This window comes from Lactuca serriola, chromosome 3 (genome assembly GCF_051521515.1).
Source record: "Lactuca serriola cultivar US96UC23 chromosome 3, Lser_US96UC23_V15, whole genome shotgun sequence".
Classification (NCBI taxonomy): Eukaryota; Viridiplantae; Streptophyta; class Magnoliopsida; order Asterales; family Asteraceae; genus Lactuca; species Lactuca serriola.
The window spans coordinates 172,304,089-172,326,505 of record NC_136410.1 but is presented as its reverse complement, the minus strand read 5'-3'; the positions used below and the strand labels follow the sequence as shown (position 1 = coordinate 172,326,505).

Here is a 22,417-nt window from a genome sequence, read left to right as displayed (position 1 = left end):
TCTTAAATTGGTTTTAAAGATTTAATAGACCACATTTTAATATATTAGTTACTTTAACTTTGGAGTTGTAAAACAATTATAGATTATTACTTTCTAATTTTATTATTATGTTTTTTTTTTATCAAAATACTAGTTTGTTTAAGATCTATGTATTATTTTTCTTTTATTTTGTTATTTATTTAGTGTTCGTTAACTTTATAATTTATAATGTAGTTTATATTAAAATGAAAATATAGTAATTATAGGTTAATTTTCTTTATATAATTTTGTTTGAAAGTTTAAGTTTCGACCCCCAAGTTTTTTTGTTTGTGTTCCGCCCCTAGTTTCTAGCTTCCGATTACCAACTAGTTTTGTAAAACACATTCTTAGTTAAATCAAGTTTCTATTCTATTTGATAAGTACATTATTAAAATAAGAATTGATTATAAACATAGTGGGCATAAATATGTAACTATTTTATCTAAAAAAATACATCTTCAAATTTTACAAATTAAAACATATTTTACTAATATATGAACTTTACCTATGTACAAGTTTGATTGTTTTTTCCAAAATAGTAATAGTGGTTACAAAATTCTATCAAATACTCCATAAATCGACAAAATAGTCATCAAACCATTCCAATAACATCCCTGTCATCCACCAAACATCTTTCTCACTTTGACAAGTAACTACAAGATAAATCCATCTTCCGGTCACCAATAAAATTGCTATTGAAAGTCTAATTAGTGGTGCCCGCCAAAATCATCGCAATCGCAAGTGAAAAGACGATTTTGTCCCTACAAACAACACCATTTACACTCACAAACTAAAGATTCAACCAATCAAGTTTCCCACACTTTGTTAGCATTCAGCCAGCAGTTGCTACTTATCACTTCTATCATTTATATATAAAAACCAAAAGCGAACAGTCTTCTCTGCGGAAATCCAGGGGTCTTACGTCAATACGTCATCGTTCATTATTGGTAGGTATATTGATGATCCTCCAGTTTCATTTCAATAATCCTTTCATCTTCTTCTATTTGGATTTCAATTTCATCAGCTTCTTCGAAGTATTGGTTAATTAATCTGTTTTTTTTTTTGAGATGTGGTTCGTTGAATAGTGTATAAAGCTATTGTTGAAGGTGATTATGATTTTAGCTGTATATGTAATCGATTTGAAAATACGTGAAGCAATGATAGTTTCTCAATTAGTGCTCTGTATTTGAATTACTTACTCTAATAGTTGTATTTGAATGATTCGTAAATAATAACTGATGATTTTTTGTTAATTTTTCTTCTTGTAGTGTAAGACCTAGAAATTAAGACAGCAGAATGGGGGAAACGGATGATATCATGGAAGCTGTGAAGATGGAAGCAGTTGATTTGGTAAGAGTTAATTTCGATGTTAATGGTGAATTTTACAGAATAACTTTGTTGTTTGTGAATAACTTCTACAGTTTGATAACGAATCTAAATTTGGATTATAGGAAACGATTCCAATTGAGGAAGTTTATGAAAATTTGAGATGTTCTAAAGACGGGTTATCATCAGAGGATGCTGAAAAGAGATTAGAAATTTTTGGGTACAATAAACTTGAAGAGAAGAAGGTTGATTGTTTGTTTTTGTTTTTTTTTTCAGGGTTTTAGGCTTGTAAAATATGAATATCTGTGAAGATGATTTTGGATTGATTGAAAATTATAATTTTCAGGAGAGTAAGTTCTTGAAGTTTTTAGGGTTCATGTGGAATCCACTGTCATGGGTTATGGAAGTTGCAGCAATTATGGCAATTGCACTTGCCAATGGAGGAGTAAGCAATCTAAATTCTAAATGCATTTATAATATTTAGTACTATGTTGAAAGCAAACTGCAAAATTTTACAGAAAACTTTTGTATTTTGAAAAATTTTGAATGTTAATATTATAAAAGACTTTATATATTTTGTTTTTTTCAGATTAAATCTTGAACTTTTTTATTGAAAAAAGAACTTATGTTTTTCCATTTTTTTATTTGACCATTTTAGTGGTTTTTTTTTTCCAGAAAAAACATGTCTTATGTGAGGATATTTTGGAAAAAATAAATAAAAAGTTGAAGGTTTTTTCGGAAAAGGATAAAAGGTTATGGCGTTTTTGAAAAAAATAAACAATGGAGGGTTTTTTTTGAAAAAACATGAATAAATGCATAGAAAAAAAAAAGTTGAGGTTTAATATGGAAAAACTCGATATATAAGATATTTTATGATATTAACCTGGTTTAACCCTTTGTACTATTTAGCTGAAAAAAGACCCTTGTATTTTATGTTTTTTATAAATTAAACCTCAAATTTATTTTTTGTCTGAAAAAGACCTTATATTTTTTCATTTTTTCCAAAAAATCCCATCAACTTTGTATTTTTTCGAAAAAAACCCTCAACCTTCTAAATGTTCCCAAATAAACTCTCAACTGTTTTTGGTTTTTCTCGAAAAAAAACCTCTCATATTTTACAATTTTTTTGGAAAAAAATGACTAAAATTGTCAGATCGGAAAAAATAAAAAAATACAACCTCTTTTTTAGGCAAAAAAAAATTTAAGGTTTAATCCTGAAAAAACTCAAAATATAAGGTCTTTTCATAAATTAACCCATCAAAACATTTTCAAAATTAACCGTTTTTGACCTACTTTATCAAGTTTCACCACCTTAATTATGTAATCATTTATATCATGTCAAAATGGTTAATTTAAAAATTAAATAAATAAACATGTTTGGATCTTTTTTGGTTCACTTGGAAAAAATATATAATGGTTTTCTTGCAATTTTCTAAAAGCTACATTAAATAATATGGTAATATTAGGTTTCTTTTACTTTTAAATAAGTTCATAATTTATTTATTTTACAGGGTAAACCACCAGATTGGCAGGATTTTGTTGGAATCATAACTCTTCTTGTGATCAATTCAACAATAAGTTTTATAGAAGAGAATAATGCTGGAAATGCTGCAGCAGCTCTCATGGCACGCCTTGCACCCAAAGCAAAGGTATTAAAATAACATTTTCTTTTTCTATATTTTTTAAATCATATAATTTTTTCTTTTTTTATTTATTAATTAAGAAAATGAAAATTTTTTAGGTGCTTCGTAATGGAAAATGGAATGAAGAAGATGCAGCGATTCTTGTTCCAGGTGATATAATCAGTATTAAACTTGGGGATATTGTTCCAGCTGATGCTCGACTTCTTGAGGGTGATCCATTAAAGATTGATCAGGTTGTTTTTTGTTATCATGATAGTCGCTGTTTTAATCAAATTATTTTTTTTTTAAAGTTAAATAATAGTTTATTTTGTTATAGCTTATTTGGGTTTTAAATTTTAGTCTTACTTTTATCATGTTTAAGTTTTTATTTTGGGTTGAAGTTGGAATTTTGCATTTTCCCATAATGGTCTCTAAACTTTATTTTATCCACAAGTTTTTTTTCCCCTCTTTATACCTTAATGGTATAAAAAATACAAAAAAAAATTGTCCTCTTTTACGAGAAGTTATAAAGAGGACAAATTTTCTTTCTTTAAGTGTAAAAATTAAAAAAAAAAAAGTTAGCGACCATTATGGGAAAATACAAATCCTTGATTGGCCAATTTCAACTTTCCTTTTTACTTTTGTTAACAAAAGATGGGTTGATCTCATAAAAACGTTATATGTTTGTTTTTTCTTAATTAAACTTTAATTTTATTTTTTTTCGTGAAAAAGACTTTGTTTTTTTTTTTTCACTTTTTTCAAAAAAAAACCCTCAACCTTCTAATTGTTTTCGAAAAAACCCTCAACTATTTTTTTTTTCGAAAAACCCTCACATTTTACATATTTTTTCCGAAAAAAATGACTAAAATTGCCGGATCGGAAAAAAAATGAAAAAATTCAAGGTTTTTTCATGAAAAAAAATATATATAATTTACGTTTAATCCAGCAAAAACAAAAAATATAAGGTCTTTTACGATATCAACCCATGAAAGTTCATTATTAGTATTAAAAAATTTAACGGAGTAGAGATAAAAAATCTACATCTCCTATTTTAATATAACATAAACATCCATTCCATTCCTACCGCCAACCAAACATAATTATGGAATGTAAGGATGCATTGCATTCCATTCCCCAATCCATTCCATTCATTCGTCATTCCATTCCATCCAACCAAACAGACCCTGATTCCGATTCCTTCCATCTTTTAATTTACTCCAATTGGTTGATCCTACAGTCTGCGCTAACAGGCGAGTCCCTCCCTGTAACAAAGCACCCAGGGGAGGGAGTTTATTCCGGCTCCACATGCAAACAAGGAGAGATTGAAGCAGTAGTCATTGCCACAGGAGTGCATACCTTTTTTGGAAAGGCTGCACATCTTGTAGACTCTACAAACCAAGTAGGCCATTTTCAAAAGGTACAAAACCACATACACATCTACCTTTTTTTTTTTTTTTTTGATTTCATAAAAGGGTATTTTGGTAAATAATAATAATAAAGATGTTATCATATCTTCTTGTAGGTTTTGACTGCGATTGGAAACTTCTGTATATGCTCAATTGCGGTTGGAATGATAATAGAAATCATTGTGATGTATCCAATTCAACATAGGAAATATCGCCCTGGAATTGACAATTTGTTAGTTCTACTTATTGGTGGAATTCCTATTGCCATGCCTACAGTTTTATCTGTCACAATGGCAATTGGTTCCCATCGTTTATCTCAACAGGTTGATTATAACTTCTTTTTAGTTCAATTGCTCTATGAAGAAAAAATTACAAAAAAACTATATTCTATTTTGGGAGATTTTGTTGTTGTACTTTATTTTTTCTTTTCAAATGGTAGAAATTTCAAATATTGTTCCATATTTTTAACTTTTTTGAATGGATATTACAAGTCAAAATTGTTAATTTGGAAATATACGGGTGAAAACCTGTTATAACCGGTCAAAATGGTTAATTTGGAAAAATGTCTGAAACTTGTTTGATTTGATAACTGGTCAAAAATGTCAAAATGGTTAATTTGGAAATATGTTTGAAACTTTTTGAATGGATATTATAAGTCAAAGTTGTTAATTTGAAAAAGTACCAGTGAAAACCTATTATAACAAGTCAAAATAATGTTTGAAACTTTTTGAATGCATATTATAAGTTAAAATTGTTAATTTGAAAAATACTGATGAAAACCTATTATAACAAGTCAAAATGGTTAATTTGGAAAAATGTTTGAAACTTTTTGAACAGATATTATGAGTCAAAATTGTTAATTTGAAAAATACTGATGAAAACCTGTTATAACAAGTCAAAATGGTTAATTTGGAAAAATGTTGAAAGTCAAAATTGTTAATTTGGAAAAATACTGGTAAAAACCTGTTATAACAGGTCCAAATGATTAATTTGAAAAAATATTTGAAACTTGTATGATTTGATTGGAAAAAGTAAAGTGTTAGTGATTAAATCGTAAAATTGTTCAAAATATAATGGTTTTCTTTGTAATTTGCTCTTTAACGAATGATCTTTTGTTATCTAAAGGACTTAATATGTAAATATGTGACACTACAGGGGGCTATCACGAAGAGAATGACAGCAATAGAAGAAATGGCAGGCATGGATGTTCTTTGCAGTGATAAAACAGGGACTTTAACACTGAACAAACTTACTGTTGACAAAAATTTAATAGAGGTTTGATTACTCCTTTGAATATTCACTAGGTTTCAAAGCTATTTTATTTTAAGATTTTTTTTTTATTCCTCTTGTAGATATTTGCTAAAGGAGTGGATGCTGACATGGTGGTATTAATGGCTGCAAGAGCATCTAGAGTTGAAAATCAAGATGCAATAGACGCTGCTATAGTAGGAATGTTAGCTGACCCAAAAGAGGTACAACTTTTCAAATAATAAAAAACACACTACTCTATTGACCTGGATTTTTTATTATTATTTTAAATAATATAATATATTTAATTCAGGCAAGAGCTGGAATTAAAGAAATTCATTTCCTACCATTCAACCCAACTGATAAACGAACAGCATTGACTTATCTTGATGATGAAAATAAAATGCATCGTGTCAGTAAAGGTGCTCCTGAACAGGTAAAGCAAGTGACACACATACATTTTTTTTTTTTTAAATTAATTATTTATTAACTTATTATGTTTGTTTTTGTGTTATCAGATCCTGAATCTTGCACATAATAAATCAAACATTGAAAAAAGAGTTCATACTGTGATCGATAAATTTGCTGAGCGTGGTTTGCGATCCCTTGCAGTTGCATATCAGGTTTGAAATAGTTTTCCTTTGTTTTGTTATAGCATCATACTTCCATTTTTCTATTTATTACAACATTATACTCTTAATTGTTAAAAAAAGAATTTCAATTTCATTACTAGGAAAACCTTACAATTTTTTTTTTTAAAATAGGAAGTTCCAGAGGGAAAGAAGGAAAGCCCAGGAGGTCCATGGGAATTCATCGGCCTCATGCCTCTCTTTGATCCACCACGACATGACAGTGCAGATACAATTAGGAGAGCCTTGAATCTTGGAGTAAGCGTTAAAATGATCACAGGTATTATTTTATCAATTCTTTCACTAATTAAACATTTTCACTAAATAAAAACATTCCTATAATAAACTCTTTTATCTATATGATTCCTTCAATAGGTGATCAATTAGCAATAGGAAAAGAAACAGGAAGACGTCTTGGAATGGGAACAAACATGTATCCTTCCTCTGCATTACTTGGACAAAACAGAGACGAATCCATTGTCGCGTTGCCTGTTGATGAATTGATTGAGAAAGCAGATGGTTTTGCTGGCGTTTTCCCTGGTAAATTCAAACCCTCCAAAATCATTATAGTTTTCAATAATTCAATTCTACTTTACAAGAAAACGGTATAAGAAACCCAAACCCTAGACAAAAAAACTCATGGCTAACCAGGCCAAAACCAATAACCAATATATGTAATATTTAGATTCTAACACATACATAAATACAGAGCATAAATATGAGATTGTGAAACGTCTACAAGCGAGAAAACATATATGTGGAATGACGGGTGATGGAGTGAATGATGCGCCTGCGCTTAAAAAAGCAGACATTGGAATAGCGGTTGCGGATGCAACTGACGCGGCTCGTAGCGCGTCTGATATTGTGTTGACTGAGCCTGGTCTTAGTGTTATTATCAGTGCGGTTTTAACTAGTCGTGCTATTTTTCAAAGGATGAAAAATTACACTGTGAGTTTATATTTTATGATTTCAAATACTTTGTTAAGTTTTTGTGTTTTCTTTTAATGTTTGTAATGTATTATTTTATGCAGATTTATGCGGTTTCCATTACGATACGTATTGTGGTATGTTACAGTTATATATTAAATTTAATCTTTTATGTTTTGAAGTTATTTAAAATTTTGTAATATAAATTAATTTTTTATGTTTCGAGCTTGTTTAAATATTAGTTATACACAACTAATTTATTTTGGTTATAAATGGTTACAACAGCTTGGTTTCATGCTGCTTGCCCTTATATGGAAGTTCGATTTTCCACCCTTTATGGTGCTTATCATTGCTATTCTCAATGATGGTTAGAGTTTTTCTTTACACCTTTCTTTTATTCTTATTATCTATATAGGCAACAAATAATAATAATAATAAAGACTTCATGAAATAGAAATATTAATTAAAAATACTATCTAAAGTCTAAACTAAAAGGTTTTTTTTTTTTAATCTTTTTTATATTTGATTTACAGGTACAATTATGACAATCTCCAAAGATAGAGTAAAACCCTCTCCGTTACCTGACAGTTGGAAGTTATCAGAGATTTTTGCTACTGGAATCATTCTTGGTAGCTACTTAGCTATGATGACAGTCATCTTCTTCTGGGCTGCATACGAAACCAATTTCTTTCCGGTAACAAATTAGTTATCTTGTTCTGTTGAGAACTGTGGGAAAATCTACAGAAAAGTCCTAAATTTTTGGGAAAAGTTTCAATAAAGCTCTAAAGTTTTTTTTTTTTTTTTTTTTTTTTTTTTTTTAAATAGAAAAGTCCCGATTATCGTCCAAATTAACAAAAAAATCTGTATATTTGAACAACTAATGACAGATTATATGATTTTCTTAAAACAAAAATGAGACTTCTCTGTTAATAAAGATATTTAAGACTTTATTAAAACTTTTCTGTAAATTTCCGGTCCAAAAAAAATTCATCTACACCATTGGTCCAAAACATGAAATAACTTTTAACCCTTTAATTTATATTTTTACATTTTTTAATATTTACTTTACTATTTAAATAATTAAGAAATAAGAAATGGGCCAAATCCATAAAAAGTTTTGTGTTTTGACTTATGGAAAAATAGTTAAAAAATAGTTTACGGTTTACTTTTTTTTAGCTAAACAAGTGGTAATGAGTAATGAGTTTCCATTTGACCCATTTGGTAATTTTAGCAAGTGTTTGGAGTGTCAAGCCTTCAAAAAGGAGCACGTGACGATTTCAGAAAGCTAGCTTCAGCTATATACCTACAAGTCAGTACAATCAGTCAGGCTCTCATATTCGTTACTCGATCTAGAAGTTGGTCATTTTATGAACGACCCGGAGCTCTTCTTATGGGGGCTTTCTTAATTGCTCAACTCGTAAGTGAAAACTCAAAGGGTTATTTCGTAAATTCACCAAAATCAGATACTACAAAAGTAAAAAAAATATTCTTTTTTTATTTGTTTTATCAGATTGCAACATTAATTGCCGTTTATGCAAACTGGAGTTTCGCTGCAATCGAAGGAATCGGATGGGGTTGGGCAGGAGTTATATGGCTTTACAACATCGTCTTCTACATCCCTCTTGATTTCATTAAATTCTTCATAAGATACGCTTTAAGTGGAAGAGCATGGGATCTAGTCATCGATCAAAGGGTCAGAAAAACAAGAAAATTTTCAATTTCCTTTTTTGAATTTGAATTTGAATTTCATTTTTATTTTTCAGGTTGCTTTCACAAGAAAAAGAAACTTCGGGAAAGAAGATCGTGAGCTTAAATGGGCTCAAGCCCAAAGAACTCTACATGGACTCGACCCACCCGAAACCCAATATGTTGAACGAAACAACCATAATGAGCTTAATCAAATGGCTGAAGACGCAATTCGTAGAGCTGAGATGACAAGGTAAAGGGTTAATTAATAATTAATTAAGTTATTAAGCCCTATTATGGAATATGTGAAATTATTGGTTATTTATTTTATTAATTTTTGTTGTAGGTTGAGAGAATTGCTTACGTTGAAGGGTCATGTGGAATCGGTTGTAAAGTTAAAGAACATCGATATCGATACGATCCAACAATCCTATACTGTTTGAGAAGTACATCGTACTAAATGCTTCATGTTTGAAATCTAAATCTATGTATGTAGTGTACATGAATGCGAATAGTAGTAATTTGTTGTTTTTAAATTACGAGTAATGGAATTATTGGTTTATAGAGTGTCCAAATTTTCTCTGTGTTGTATTCAAATGGTCATCCAAGGAATCTAAATACAAGGTGATTACATTATCAATCAATCAATCAATCACATACACAATAATATAATGTGGAGTAATAAAAAGAAGTAAAATACAGTATAATGCGTCCTAACATTTTGTGTTATGATAATCCTTATTATAATAAATTAAATCTTTTGATTGACACATGTAATATTTTTATGTACAATAATGTCATGTCAATTTTTTTAGTATTTTTTTTATTTTATTTGATATAAATCCTAAATTATAAGAAGTTTAAAATTGAATTTTAATTTTCTTTTCCCGGATAATCTTCATAAAACATTTTATTTTCTTACCTATTTTTGCCATGTTTTTTTATTCACTTTATATAAATCTCTTAATTTAAGGAATTTATAGTTAAACAACAATTTATTCTTGATATTGCACACAACTATTTAAACATATTCAAAATAATATTCAAAATCACACAAATTAATATATAAGATTGTTTTTATATTTCATTTGTGTAGTATACGGGTTTGTAACGTTATATACATCATATCAAAAGAAGACTCGCCATTGGTATTAGAATAAATTATTGAAATCATTTATATGATTTTATAGTTTTATCGGGGTTTTTTTTTCGGTGGACCCATAAACTTTTGTTACGGGTAGCATCAAAACATTTTCCCAATATAATAAGATAATTAAATAAAAAAAAATTATGATTTCATTAGATATAACAAACTAGTGTATATATTACATTTTAATGTTGACCACTTCGTTTACTTATTTTTCGAAAATGATACATCATTTTTCAATCTTAAGATTCATATATATTTTTTTATTCTACACAACAAATCATGAAAAAGACTATAGTGTCATTGGCTATTTTTTACTTTCATTAATTTATTTTCTTAGAATTACTTATTTATATTATTAATTAATGAAGTGGGTTCAAACTACACATCCCCTCTTTCTTATCATCACCGTCACCCTAATTTCCTTAAAACATCTTTTTCTTGTCATTTAGGCTACCCGGTATGGTAGCGTTTTTATGCGTGAGCATCGACTTGCTATAACCTTTCTATGCGCGAACATCGCCTCTAGCGGGCATAGACGTCTTATAGCCCGGATCATTTCACAAGTGAAGACGGAAGCATTCATTAGTTGCATGAAAACGGTAATATATTTGATCGTTGCTATATAGCTGTTGATAAAAAAAGAAAATTATTAAAAATATATATATATTTAAACTAAAGCACATTTACCCATAAATACCAACATTTTTATAAACATTTCACACTACAAATACATCTATTCCTTTCTATACTTTCATATTTTTATCAAGTTATAGATCAAAATCAAAATACTTCAACCACTCCAAACATCCTAAATGATACGTTTGCGAATGTTGGTGGATATATGCACAGGTTAACCTAGCCAATTCAACAACAACCTCTATTCACAAACCATCCATATACCACAAACTACTACTAACACCCTATATAGCTATACCACGACAATTGCTTCATTCCCAATTCTAAGGTTTTTAACAACAACCTTCTCAACCTGAACAATTTCAAGCACAACCATCTCAACTCCAAACTCAAGTCTCATTTTCTCAAACCCAACCTACAAACATCGATGATGACAAAGAAGAAAGGGTCCAAGAAACTTAACCACCACCTAGAAGAAGACAAAAGAAAGGAATCGATCACAAAGAATATCGTTGTCTGTTATGGAGATAGATGAAATTGAAGTTGAAGACATCTTTTGCTTGTAGAAAACTAATGTACCAACATTATTTGACCGATTCGTGAATTAGGTTACGAATTTAAGTAAAGGACGAGTCACGTATGCGAACACTCATTAATGATTGTCTCACGTAGGATGTCATGCATAAAATCTGAAGAAACCGTGCATAAAGACTAAATGTATACAAAAATATTAAGAGCTAAATATATACAAACTAAAAAATATATTACCCCATTAACTCATTTTTTCGGCTTAACCTGAACTAGCTGGTTATAATGACAGAATATAGATAAAAGAATAATTAAATGGTCAAATATAGAAAAAAAACTTAATAATCAAATGTGTAAATATCAAAAAATATATTACATTTTAAAATCTTTATTCTAATATATATATATATATATATATATATATATATGTTGAAACCACACAAGATATTTTTCCCAACATCTTCATTTCTTATATCAATTTAGGACAAAGAAACAGAAGGTTTTCATGTACTTACAATTGAAACCTCACTACAAAAACCTAATCTACTCTCACTCAATCACACGCTCAACCCTAATCTAAACAGATCATACGATAAGAAACACCCAATCACTGATCTATCAACAAAAGATTGAGAGATTACAATAACTTGTTAACATACACAAGAACAGAGAGAAGTAGATGTACTAACAAAGAAAACTAGAGAATACCCTAACTATCTTAAGCTGAAGAAGATGATCTACAAAATATCTCCACTCTCTCTCCTCTTTTATATCTCAGTAACACGAATATGGATCAACCCGATCAACCCAAATATATTCGACCCATATTAGAAGATCCGCGCATTGTTCCTGCATTTACCGTCTGAACCCACAACAAATACTCAAGCACAAAAAACCCCCTTTAAGAATACAAATAAATATAAGATTGAATTATTTTATTATTTTCAACATTCCCCCTCAATCAAAATATTTATTTGTGTCACAACTAGAAATTTTGTGTCTTGTAAACACTATACTTAAGTAAAATGTTGAATCAAAAACTTAAGAGCATGTGTGATACCTATTATTATGACATCAAAAACTTTAATCAAATACATCATACAAATACTACAAATAGTCATCAAGCAATTGGAAACCCTAGAAGTTCTTGTTAGGTCCATTTTGGACTAGGACTTCCTTATTGGACTCAATGGACCAATAAGCTTCCAATTTGACTATCATGGTCTTAGAACCCTTAAATGGGCTCTAATTGGACCCACATTCACTTATTTCAACATTTTGGGCCATATTGGGCCTAGCATGAAATAAATTAAATATTGTGAACCATAATTAACCTAAATTAGCCCAACAAGATATAAAAATCACACTTGTATCTTACAATCATCCAACTTAACTCTAATAATGGGCTTAAGGGCATTAAAGCCCAAAACCCTCCTTTTTTTGTAAATTTCGGCCCAAAAGCCCAAGACAAAGATGAAGAGTTGACTTCATCATGCCACATCAATAATACCTCATGGATATCCATGCATTACACTCCAAACCTCCATGCAATCCCATTTCTCCATGCACATGTCACCTCAAAGTCACTCTTCTTCCCTCCCCCCTCACTCTCGGCCGAGGATACACACACACACACATCACAAAAATTCAATTCCAATCTCTCTAAGCCTTGAAGAGCATTCCTCCCTCCGCCTTCAAAAATTTCGAGAAATCAAGAGCTTCACAAGGAGAATTCTCCACTAAAATCATTATCTAGGTAAGTTAATGCTTGGAACCATACTTTGGACTTCTTCTTATATCCAAAAATCTCTTCTTAACTCTCATGAAATCATAAACTTGTGTCTTAGAACCCCTCAAACTCGAGATCTTCAAGAAAAGGGTGCTAAGGCCAAAAATCACCAAGCTTTCTTCCATCTTTTCTTCAAAAACCGAAACCACACCCTAAGGTGAGCTTCATACTCCCTATTTTTCTGTTTTATAAGTTTTTTTGGGGGGAATACAAGTGAAAGTGTAGATCTATATGTGTTTTGTATGTCTTGTATGATTTCTATGCTTAAATGTGTGTTTTTGTGTGATTATGATGTTGGATCTAGCCATAAACTCCTAAAAATCGAGATATACTTTATGTTAAATGATACTAGCATCAATTATACTTCTACATACAAAGTATTTCAAGAAAAATAGCTAAGTGGCTTAATAACATCTTCTTTGGGCTAAAAACTCAATTTGTGGACACAAAATGTTAAAAATATAAAGTTAAAGGGCCCAAATCGACATATTACGAATTCTGATGGATGAGAGGAGTCAAAAAAGTTTCAATAAAATATTTTCTGGAAATATACTCATTTGGAGGATTAAAAATATAAATTTCAAGCTTAATGGGCTAAAAATGACATTTTCGGCCCAATAGGGCCCAATATGCGAAATTTTCTATTTTGGAGGGCTGAAACTGTGTTTTTCGGTAAAACAGTGAACTATTAGTGTTATAAGTCCTTTTCAAAGGTTAAAAATGCTTTTCATAATTAAAAAGGACCAAAGTTGCAAAAATTTTCCAATTTGGGCCAAAAGTGTAAAAATTGCGAAAAGAGGGGTTATAACCGAGAAAACTGTATTTTCAGGGACTAAAACTGTTTTCAACTAAAAATAGGCTGAAAAATATCAATTTCAGTAAGTTTTGGTGTTAAAATGTCAAGAAAAATGGTTTAGGGACTAAACCGGAAATTTATTTATTTAAAGGGTTGAAAAAGTAAATTTACAACAAAAGAGGGGCTGTAACAGAAAAGTTGCAATATTAATTCAATACATCCGTTGTGAACAAACACTGGCACTACGACTACCGACGAATTATATTACACAACAACACCAAAAATCGTTATCAAACGAATTGATTCGGTCTCGAATCAATAACAAACCCGAAACTACTAACACGATGATAACTCGACTCATACACGGAAAATTTGGGAAATCATTACACACGTGAGAGTGCACAGACGTCGACGCACCACCTTTGGGCCCAAAAGTGTAAAATCTTGTTTGTTGGGCCTAGCTAGCCCAATGACTTGATCTTTAGGCCCGAAGACTTCAACCTTACGAGTTGTTGAGTCTTACATGATCCAACACAACGTAAAAGGACTTTCAATGGCTTTTATACTATTGGTCCCAAAGGGTCCTTTGGTACTGCTAGTAAAGTCGGTTATTCAAATGCGAGTCGGGTCAAGGGCCCTTCGCACTCTTTTTATCCCCAACCGACTAACGGAGTTATCGAGGTCTTCGTGCCCTCTTTCTCTTCGGATGTGGGACTACAAGAAGTCAGGGCGGTTGGATTGCATGAATAGTACGGACGACGCCTACGGGATCGTTAGTGTAGTTGTAAACTGGTCGTTTGTGTAACGCGTGTTTATAGCAATTCACCATGCGCAATAATCCGACGTCGCCTGGAATCAATGACTTCACACGCCACGATGGTTCTACAACTACATGGAATTCAAAGTGTTAGGAAAACATCGGGTTTTCCTAGGGTTTTTCAATACATACGGTTTTCGAAATGTACACAAGTTTAATGAACAATTTTTACAACTATAGAAACAAACAAGCATACTTATGGATCTTCACAAACTTTTTCATAAACTCTTTTCAGAAAATATCGGATTTTCTGGTAGTTTTTTTTCAAAACAATACAAAACGTTGCTTTTCAAATACCGCTTATGAACTCACCAACATTTCATATGTTGACGTTTTGCAAAATACTTGTATTCTCAGGTAACAAGTGAACCGAAGGAAAAATGTACTCAGTGATGGCTTGCAGTTTGTTTATCTATGAACCGAACAATTTATTTTTGGGAATGTAATGCTAAAACAATGTACTCAGTGTAAACTTTATCAGTTGTACTATATTAATGCATGGTGATGAATGATGTTATGTTTCATATATATTCAATGTCATGGTATTCAATTAAGTCACGACAGCCCTCGGACGTTTCCGCCGTCTAATTCGGGGGTGTGACAGGTTGGTATCAGAGATTTGTTTATAGTGAACTAGCATATCTAGCCACACATTGATATGCAACTATAAACCAAAAAGAGGGACTAACATAACTCTGAACAAAACGAGTAAATAAAACACCCTTGCTTGCATTAGGAATAAGAACACAACGCCGAACCAAACAAAATAATGCTAGTATCTCGGTTAATTCAGGACTGTTCTTAGTGGTACCAAGGAGTGGATGTAGCCTGATCAACTACATTCTCTCCAAAGTACAACTAACACACGTTTTGATGAGATCGGAATAGCTAGGGAACCTAAAACTATACCCTTTTAGCACCAAAAAGAGAACGTCTGTTTAGCTTATGCAATGGTTGTGGCACCTTAGGAATAATGTTAGCGCATTTACACACACTTGCAGACACCATGGCTGGTTTCCATCATCCCGGAGATCCCTACTTCCCTAACCAGGGAAACAACGGGTGGCTAGAGGAGGAGGAGCCTGAGGAAGAGCCCGAAGAGGAATCTAACGGGGAACCGGAGGCAGGAGTCGAGGGCGAGCCTGCCGAATCCGAGGAAGATGAAGGGAGCTTCGAAGAGGAAACTGATGACAGTGAAGGGGGTGTTTCGGACGCGGAGTCCGAAGTCATCGACCCTCCTTACCCGATCAGGGTGCCTGCTTACCGTGTAGGCCCCACTGGTCCTACACCCCCCTGGGGTATTGATCTTTGGAGATTGAGCAGACAGCAGGGACAGCGACCCCCGTACAGCATGTCACGCGATTTCTTTGACCTGAGAGACGGAGGACCGGCTGATCGAGCCCTTCCAGTCATGGTGAGACGATTACGGAACACGGGCGACCTTGCCCAGGACACTGCTGATCATGTACGCCAGTTGAGGACTAGGGTCGAGCGTGCGGAACAGGAGACGCGTGACGTCCTTCGGGAGTTTCACATGAGGTAGGTAAGGTGGGAGTCTCGACTTCAGGACGCGGAACGCTTGGTGGCTCGTCTTCAGGGAGCATCCACATCCTCGGCACCACCTCCGGACGCAGCTCATCGCGGTTAGGGATAGACTTATCTTAGTAGGTCGTTAGGAACTATGCTATGTACCCTGACTCTATGTTTAAGTGACTACACTACTCATAGAGCCGTTATACTGTCGAATTAGTGTCACTCATGTATGCTCTTACGAGCAAAATTTTCTTGTATCAATTGCGGATAATATTAATAAACTTTTATGTGCTTTGTTATGATATTACAAATTGCTATGTGTTGAGAAGTTATGATCGTATGTTCAATGGTAGTAGTGTTTAAGTTCGTACCATGCACCTAGTCAGTAGGATCCCAACGTCACAGAAACCACATACACTCAGCATCTTTCCGTTTCGTGACAGAAAGATGCCTCTCCGACCCACTCGCGGAAACCCAGGACCAACTCCACCCGAAGTTGACTCAGGCGCGTTCCAGGCAGCTGTATCTGCTGCGGTCACTGCAGCGATTGCGCAAATTCATCAAGGGAACAATGGAGGAGTCAATGGGCAAGGAGCCGGAAGTTCGAACAACGGAATGAATCAAGGACTTCACAAACGCCAAACCACGAAATTTTAACGGCACTGGAGGGGTGATCACCCTGAAGCGATGGATCGAAAAGGTGGAGTCGGTATTCGAGATATGCGATTGACCTGAGCAGATGAAAGTAAAGTTCGCGGCCTGCACTTTTGTGGACCAAGCACTCACTTGGTGGAACGGACACGTGGAAGCCATGACGCTCCCTGTAGCCAACTCTATGTCGTGGGCAGAGATGAAAGAAATGTTAATGGCTGAGTACTGCCCACGAGGCGAAATACAGAAGATGGAGCAAGAGCTATGGAACCTCACTGTGTAGAATGCGAATATCGATGCCTACATATCGAGATTTAGTGAACTATCTCTGCTGTGCCCGGGTATGATCACCTCGGAAGGAAAGAAGATTGAGCGATTCATCTAGGGACTAACATCACCAATTCAAGGGAATGTGATAGCTGCGAACCCTGAAACATTTGACAGTGCAAAAAGATTGGCAAAGAAGCTGTATGACCATAACAACAAAAAGGGCGAGAAGCCAGTGGAGGCTGAGAAAAAGAAGGAAGGTGATGGCAAGAAGGGAAAGAACAATAAGAGGAAGGGGCGCCAGGGCCCCGAGACCTCTAAAAAGCAGCAGACAGTGGCGGTTAACGCTGTCACCGCACCGGTTCCAGCCGCACCACATGCTCCAGCCTCAGCTGCGTCAAATGCTTCAAGACCTTATTCCGGTAATCTTCCCAAGTGCAATAAGTGCGGTCTCCATCATAATGGAGAATGCAAGGATTTTCAGTGCACCAGTTGCAACCGAAGGGGACACACTGCAAGGTACTGCAAGACTTACCCTCCCCAGAACCAAAATCATGGGAACAACAATAACAACCATCGCAACAACAACATCATCACCGGCGGCAACAGTGCAGGGCCTAGCCAGACCTGCTATGGGTGCGGAAGGACGGGGCATTTCCGCCGAGACTGCCCTAACAACAACAATTCAGGAAACGAAGGAACAGGTAGGATGCTGACCATGGGTCAAGGTGAGGCTATTCAGGACCCCTCTGTTGTTACCGGTACGTTTCCCCTAAACCACACTTATGCATGCATCTTATTTGACACCGGAGTGGAGCGAAGTTTCGTAAGCGATAAGTTTAAGCATTTATTAAAACAACAACCCCAAAAGCTAAATGAAACCTTTACGGTGGAAATGGCCAATGGGAAAACCGAATCCACTGGGGAAATCTACATCGGATGTACCCTAACCCTTAATCAACACGTCTTTCGAATAGACCTAATGCCAGTATCGATTAGGAGTTTCGATGTGATCATCGGCATGGATTGGCTAAGCCCCCACCATGCTGAAATTATGTGCCACGAGAAGGCCGTTCGTCTTCGTCTCCCAAATCACGAAACCCTAGTAATTTACGGATACAAACCTAGCATGAACCTTCGCCTCATCTTGTACATCAAGGAACAAAAGCACTTATGAAAGAAGGATTCGGAATTTCTGGCTCACATAGTGGATAAAACCAAGGAAGAAACTAACATTCAAGATATTCCGGTAGCGTGTGAATTTCCAGACGTGTTTCCTGAAGATCTTCCGGGAGTACCCCCAGAGAGACAGGTTGAGTTTCGAATCGACCTCGTTCCAGGAGCAACTCCTCTCGCTAAATCACCCTATCGGCTGGCTCCTGCTGAAATGCAGGAATTGTCCAGCCAACTCAGTGAGCTTTTGGACAAGGGATTTATCCGACCTAGTTACTCGCCATGGGGAGCTCCAGTGCTCTTTGTCAAAAAGAAGGACGGATCCTTTAGGATGTGCATCGATTACAGAGAGTTAAATAAACTCACTATCAAGAATCGCTACCCACTTCCACGAATCGATGATCTATTCGACCAGCTCCAAGGAGCTAGTTATTTTTCTAAGATAGATCTACGGTCCGGATACCACCAACTCAAAGTCCGGGAAGAGGATATTCCAAAAACCACTTTCCGAACCCGCTACGGACATTATGAATTTGTTGTAATGCCCTTCGGTCTGACAAATTCCCCTGCAACATTTATGGACCTAATGAACCTAATCTATCGACCATTCCTCGACAACTTTGTCATTGTCTTCATTGATGACATTCTCGTTTATTCTAGAAGCAAAGAAGAGCATGGCCAACATCTCCGACAAATCCTAGAAACGCTGCGATCAGAGAAGCTATACGCAAAACTCTCCAAGTGTGAGTTCCGGCTCCGGAGTGTGAACTTCCTAGGTCACGTAGTTAGCCAAGATGGAATTCATGTGGATCCCTCTAAGGTCAAAGCTGTTGAAGGATGGGCAACCCCGACAACGCCCACAGAAATTCGTCAATTCTTAGGTCTAGCAGGCTACTATAGGAGATTCATTCAAAACTTCTCTAAGGTCGCCAAGCCACTTACCTCGCTTACACAAAAGGGCGTACCATTCAAATGGACAGACAAACAAGAGATTGCGTTTCGGACCTTGAAGCAAGCTCTCTGTAGTGCTCCTGTACTATCTCTACCAGAAGGAACGGAAGATTTTGTAGTCTACTGTGACGCGTCAAACCAGGGTTTAGGTTGCGTTCTCATGCAACGTGGAAGGGTGATAGCATACGCATCCCGCCAACTAAAGACGCACGAAGTAAATTATACGACCCATGACCTAGAATTGGGAGCTGTAGTTTTTGCCCTAAAGATTTGGAGGCATTACCTTTACGGTACGAAGTGCACCGTCTTCACGGATCACAAGAGTCTCCAACACATCCTGAACTAGAAGGAGCTGAACATGAGACAACGAAGATGGGTGGAATTGCTAAACGATTATGAGTGTGAGATCAAGTACCACCCAGGCAAGGCCAACGTGGTAGCTGACGCATTAAGTCGGAAGGAGTACTCTAATCGTCGTGCGAAAACTCTCTCGATAACCATTCAATCTCATCTGGCCACCCAAATTGCAGCAGTCCAGTCAGAGGCCATGAAGACGGAAAATAAAGCAAGCGAAGCATTACGCGGGATGGAGAAGAACCTAGAGGCAAGGGAGAATGGAGTATACTACTTCATGAACCGAATTTGGGTCCCTAAAATCGAAGGATTTAGGGAGGTTGTTATGAAGGAAGCCCACAAGACACGATACTCCATTCATCCCGGTTCAGACAAGATGTATTTGGATATTAAACAACACTATTGGTGGCCTAACATGAAGGCGGAAATTGCGACCTATGTTAGTAAGTGCCTTACGTGCGCCAAGGTAAAGGTGGAGTACCAGAAACCCTCAGGATTGTTACAACAACCGGTAATCCCTGAGTGGAAATGGGAGGGGATTTCTATGGATTTCGTGACCAAGCTACCCAAGACGTCGGACGGACTGGACACCATATGGGTAATAGTCGACCGACTGACGAAGTCTGCCCATTTCCTGCCTATAAAAGAATCCTACAAGATGGAAAGATTGACACGTTTGTACATTCGAGAGATCATGAGACTCCACGGAGTACCAGTGTCTATTATCTCGGATAGGGACAGTAGATTCACTTCGCGTTTTTGGCAATCTCTCCATAAGGCACTAGGAACTCATCTCGACATGAGCACTGCGTATCACCCACAAACGGACGGTCAAAACGAACGAACCATTCAAACGCTTGAAGACATGCTTCGCTCATGTGTGATAGACTTTGGGAAGTCATGGGATACCCATTTACCTTTAGTCGAATTCTCGTATAACAACAGTTATCATTCAAGCATTAAGGTCGCTCCTTTCGAAGCACTGTACGGGCGTAAGTGTAGATCACCGTTATGTTGGGCTGAAGTAGGTGACACCCAGCTAGCAAAAGCACTCACTTCGAATCAGGCGCTAACAGGACCGGAAATCATTCGTGAAACCACGGAAAAGATCGTTCAAATCAGAGCTTGACTGCAAGCATTGCGTGACCGACAAAAGAGCTATGCCGATAAACGGCGAAAGCCCTTAGAATTTCAAGTCGGAGATCGAGTACTGTTAAAAGTCTCGCCCTGGAAAGGAGTTATTCGTTTTGGGAAGCGGGGAAAATTGAACCCACGATACATTGGACCTTTCGAGATCGTTGCCCGAATAGGTCCGGTAGCATACAGACTGCAACTACCCATGGAGCTAAACAGTGTACACCCCGTGTTTCATGTCTCTAATCTGAAGAAGTGCCTATCAGATGAAACCCTCGTCATTCCTCTTGACGAAATCGAAATCAACGAGAATCTCCTGTTCGTTGAAGAACCAATCGAAATCATGGACAGGGAGGTGAAGCGTACTAAGCAAAGTCGCATCCCGATCGTGAAAGTATGGTGGAACGCAAAGCGTGGGCCAGAATTCACGTGGGAACGCGAAGACCAAATGAAGCAAAAGTACCCTCACCTATTTTAGCATTCTCAAACCTAGCTTTCAAACAGAATTTCGGGACGAAATTCCCTCTAACGGGGGGATGATGTCACAACTAGAAATTTTGTGTCTTGTAATCACTATACTTAAGTAAAATGTTGAATCAAAAACTTAAGAGCATGTGTGATACCTATTATTATGACATCAAAAACTTTAATCAAATACATCATACAAATACTACAAATAGTCATCAAGCAATTGGAAACCCTAGAAGTTCTTGTTAGGTCCATTTTGGACTAGGACTTCCTTATTGGACTCAATGGACCAATAAGCTTCCAATTTGACTATCATGGGCTTAGAACCCTTAAATGGGCTCTAATTGGACCCACATTCACTTATTTCAACATTTTGGGCCATATTGGGCCTAGCATGAAATAAATTAAATATTGTGAACCATAATTAACCTAAATTAGCCCAACAAGATATAAAAATCACACTTGTATCTTACAATCATCCAACTTAACTCTAATAATGGGCTTAAGGGCATTAAAGCCCAAAACCCTCCTTTTTTTTTTTAAATTTCGGCCCAAAAGCCCAAGACAAAGATGAAGAGTTGACTTCATCATGCCACATCAATAATACCTCATGGATATCCATGCATTACACTCCAAACCTCCATGCAATCCCATTTCTCCATGCACATGTCACCTCAAAGTCACTCTTCTTCCCTCCCCCCTCACTCTCGGCCGAGGATACACACACACACACATCACAAAAATTCAATTCCAATCTCTCTAAGCCTTGAAGAGCATTCCTCCCTCCGCCTTCAAAAATTTCGAGAAATCAAGAGCTTCACAAGGAGAATTCTCCACTAAAATCATTATCTAGGTAAGTTAATGCTTGGAACCATACTTTGGACTTCTTCTTATATCCAAAAATCTCTTCTTAACTCTCATGAAATCATAAACTTGTGTCTTAGAACCCCTCAAACTCGAGATCTTCAAGAAAAGGGTGCTAAGGCCAAAAATCACCAAGCTTTCTTCCATCTTTTCTTCAAAAACCGAAACCACACCCTAAGGTGAGCTTCATACTCCCTATTTTTCTGTTTTATAAGTTTTTTTGGGGGGAATACAAGTGAAAGTGTAGATCTATATGTGTTTTGTATGTCTTGTATGATTTCTATGCTTAAATGTGTGTTTTTGTGTGATTATGATGTTGGATCTAGCCATAAACTCCTAAAAATCGAGATATACTTTATGTTAAATGATACTAGCATCAATTATACTTCTACATACAAAGTATTTCAAGAAAAATAGCTAAGTGGCTTAATAACATCTTCTTTG

General features: G+C 35.4%; 1 protein-coding gene across 1 annotated transcript; it reads left to right on the top strand.

Annotated features, from left to right (window-relative positions):
* Positions 1-809: 809 nt before the first annotated feature.
* Positions 810-9,437, top strand: LOC145093370 (plasma membrane ATPase 3-like). Its single transcript, XM_079031481.1, has 22 exons — positions 810-965; positions 1,287-1,368; positions 1,470-1,589; positions 1,691-1,789; positions 2,856-2,993; positions 3,086-3,220; positions 4,204-4,383; positions 4,489-4,695; positions 5,528-5,647; positions 5,725-5,844; positions 5,934-6,056; positions 6,139-6,243; positions 6,385-6,529; positions 6,625-6,789; positions 6,959-7,197; positions 7,281-7,313; positions 7,462-7,543; positions 7,710-7,870; positions 8,408-8,593; positions 8,687-8,869; positions 8,940-9,115; positions 9,209-9,437. The coding sequence occupies exons 2-22, from the start codon at positions 1,315-1,317 to the stop codon at positions 9,303-9,305; spliced, it is 2,868 nt and encodes a 955-aa protein (XP_078887607.1). The 5' UTR covers positions 810-965; positions 1,287-1,314; the 3' UTR covers positions 9,306-9,437.
* Positions 9,438-22,417: the final 12,980 nt, after the last annotated feature.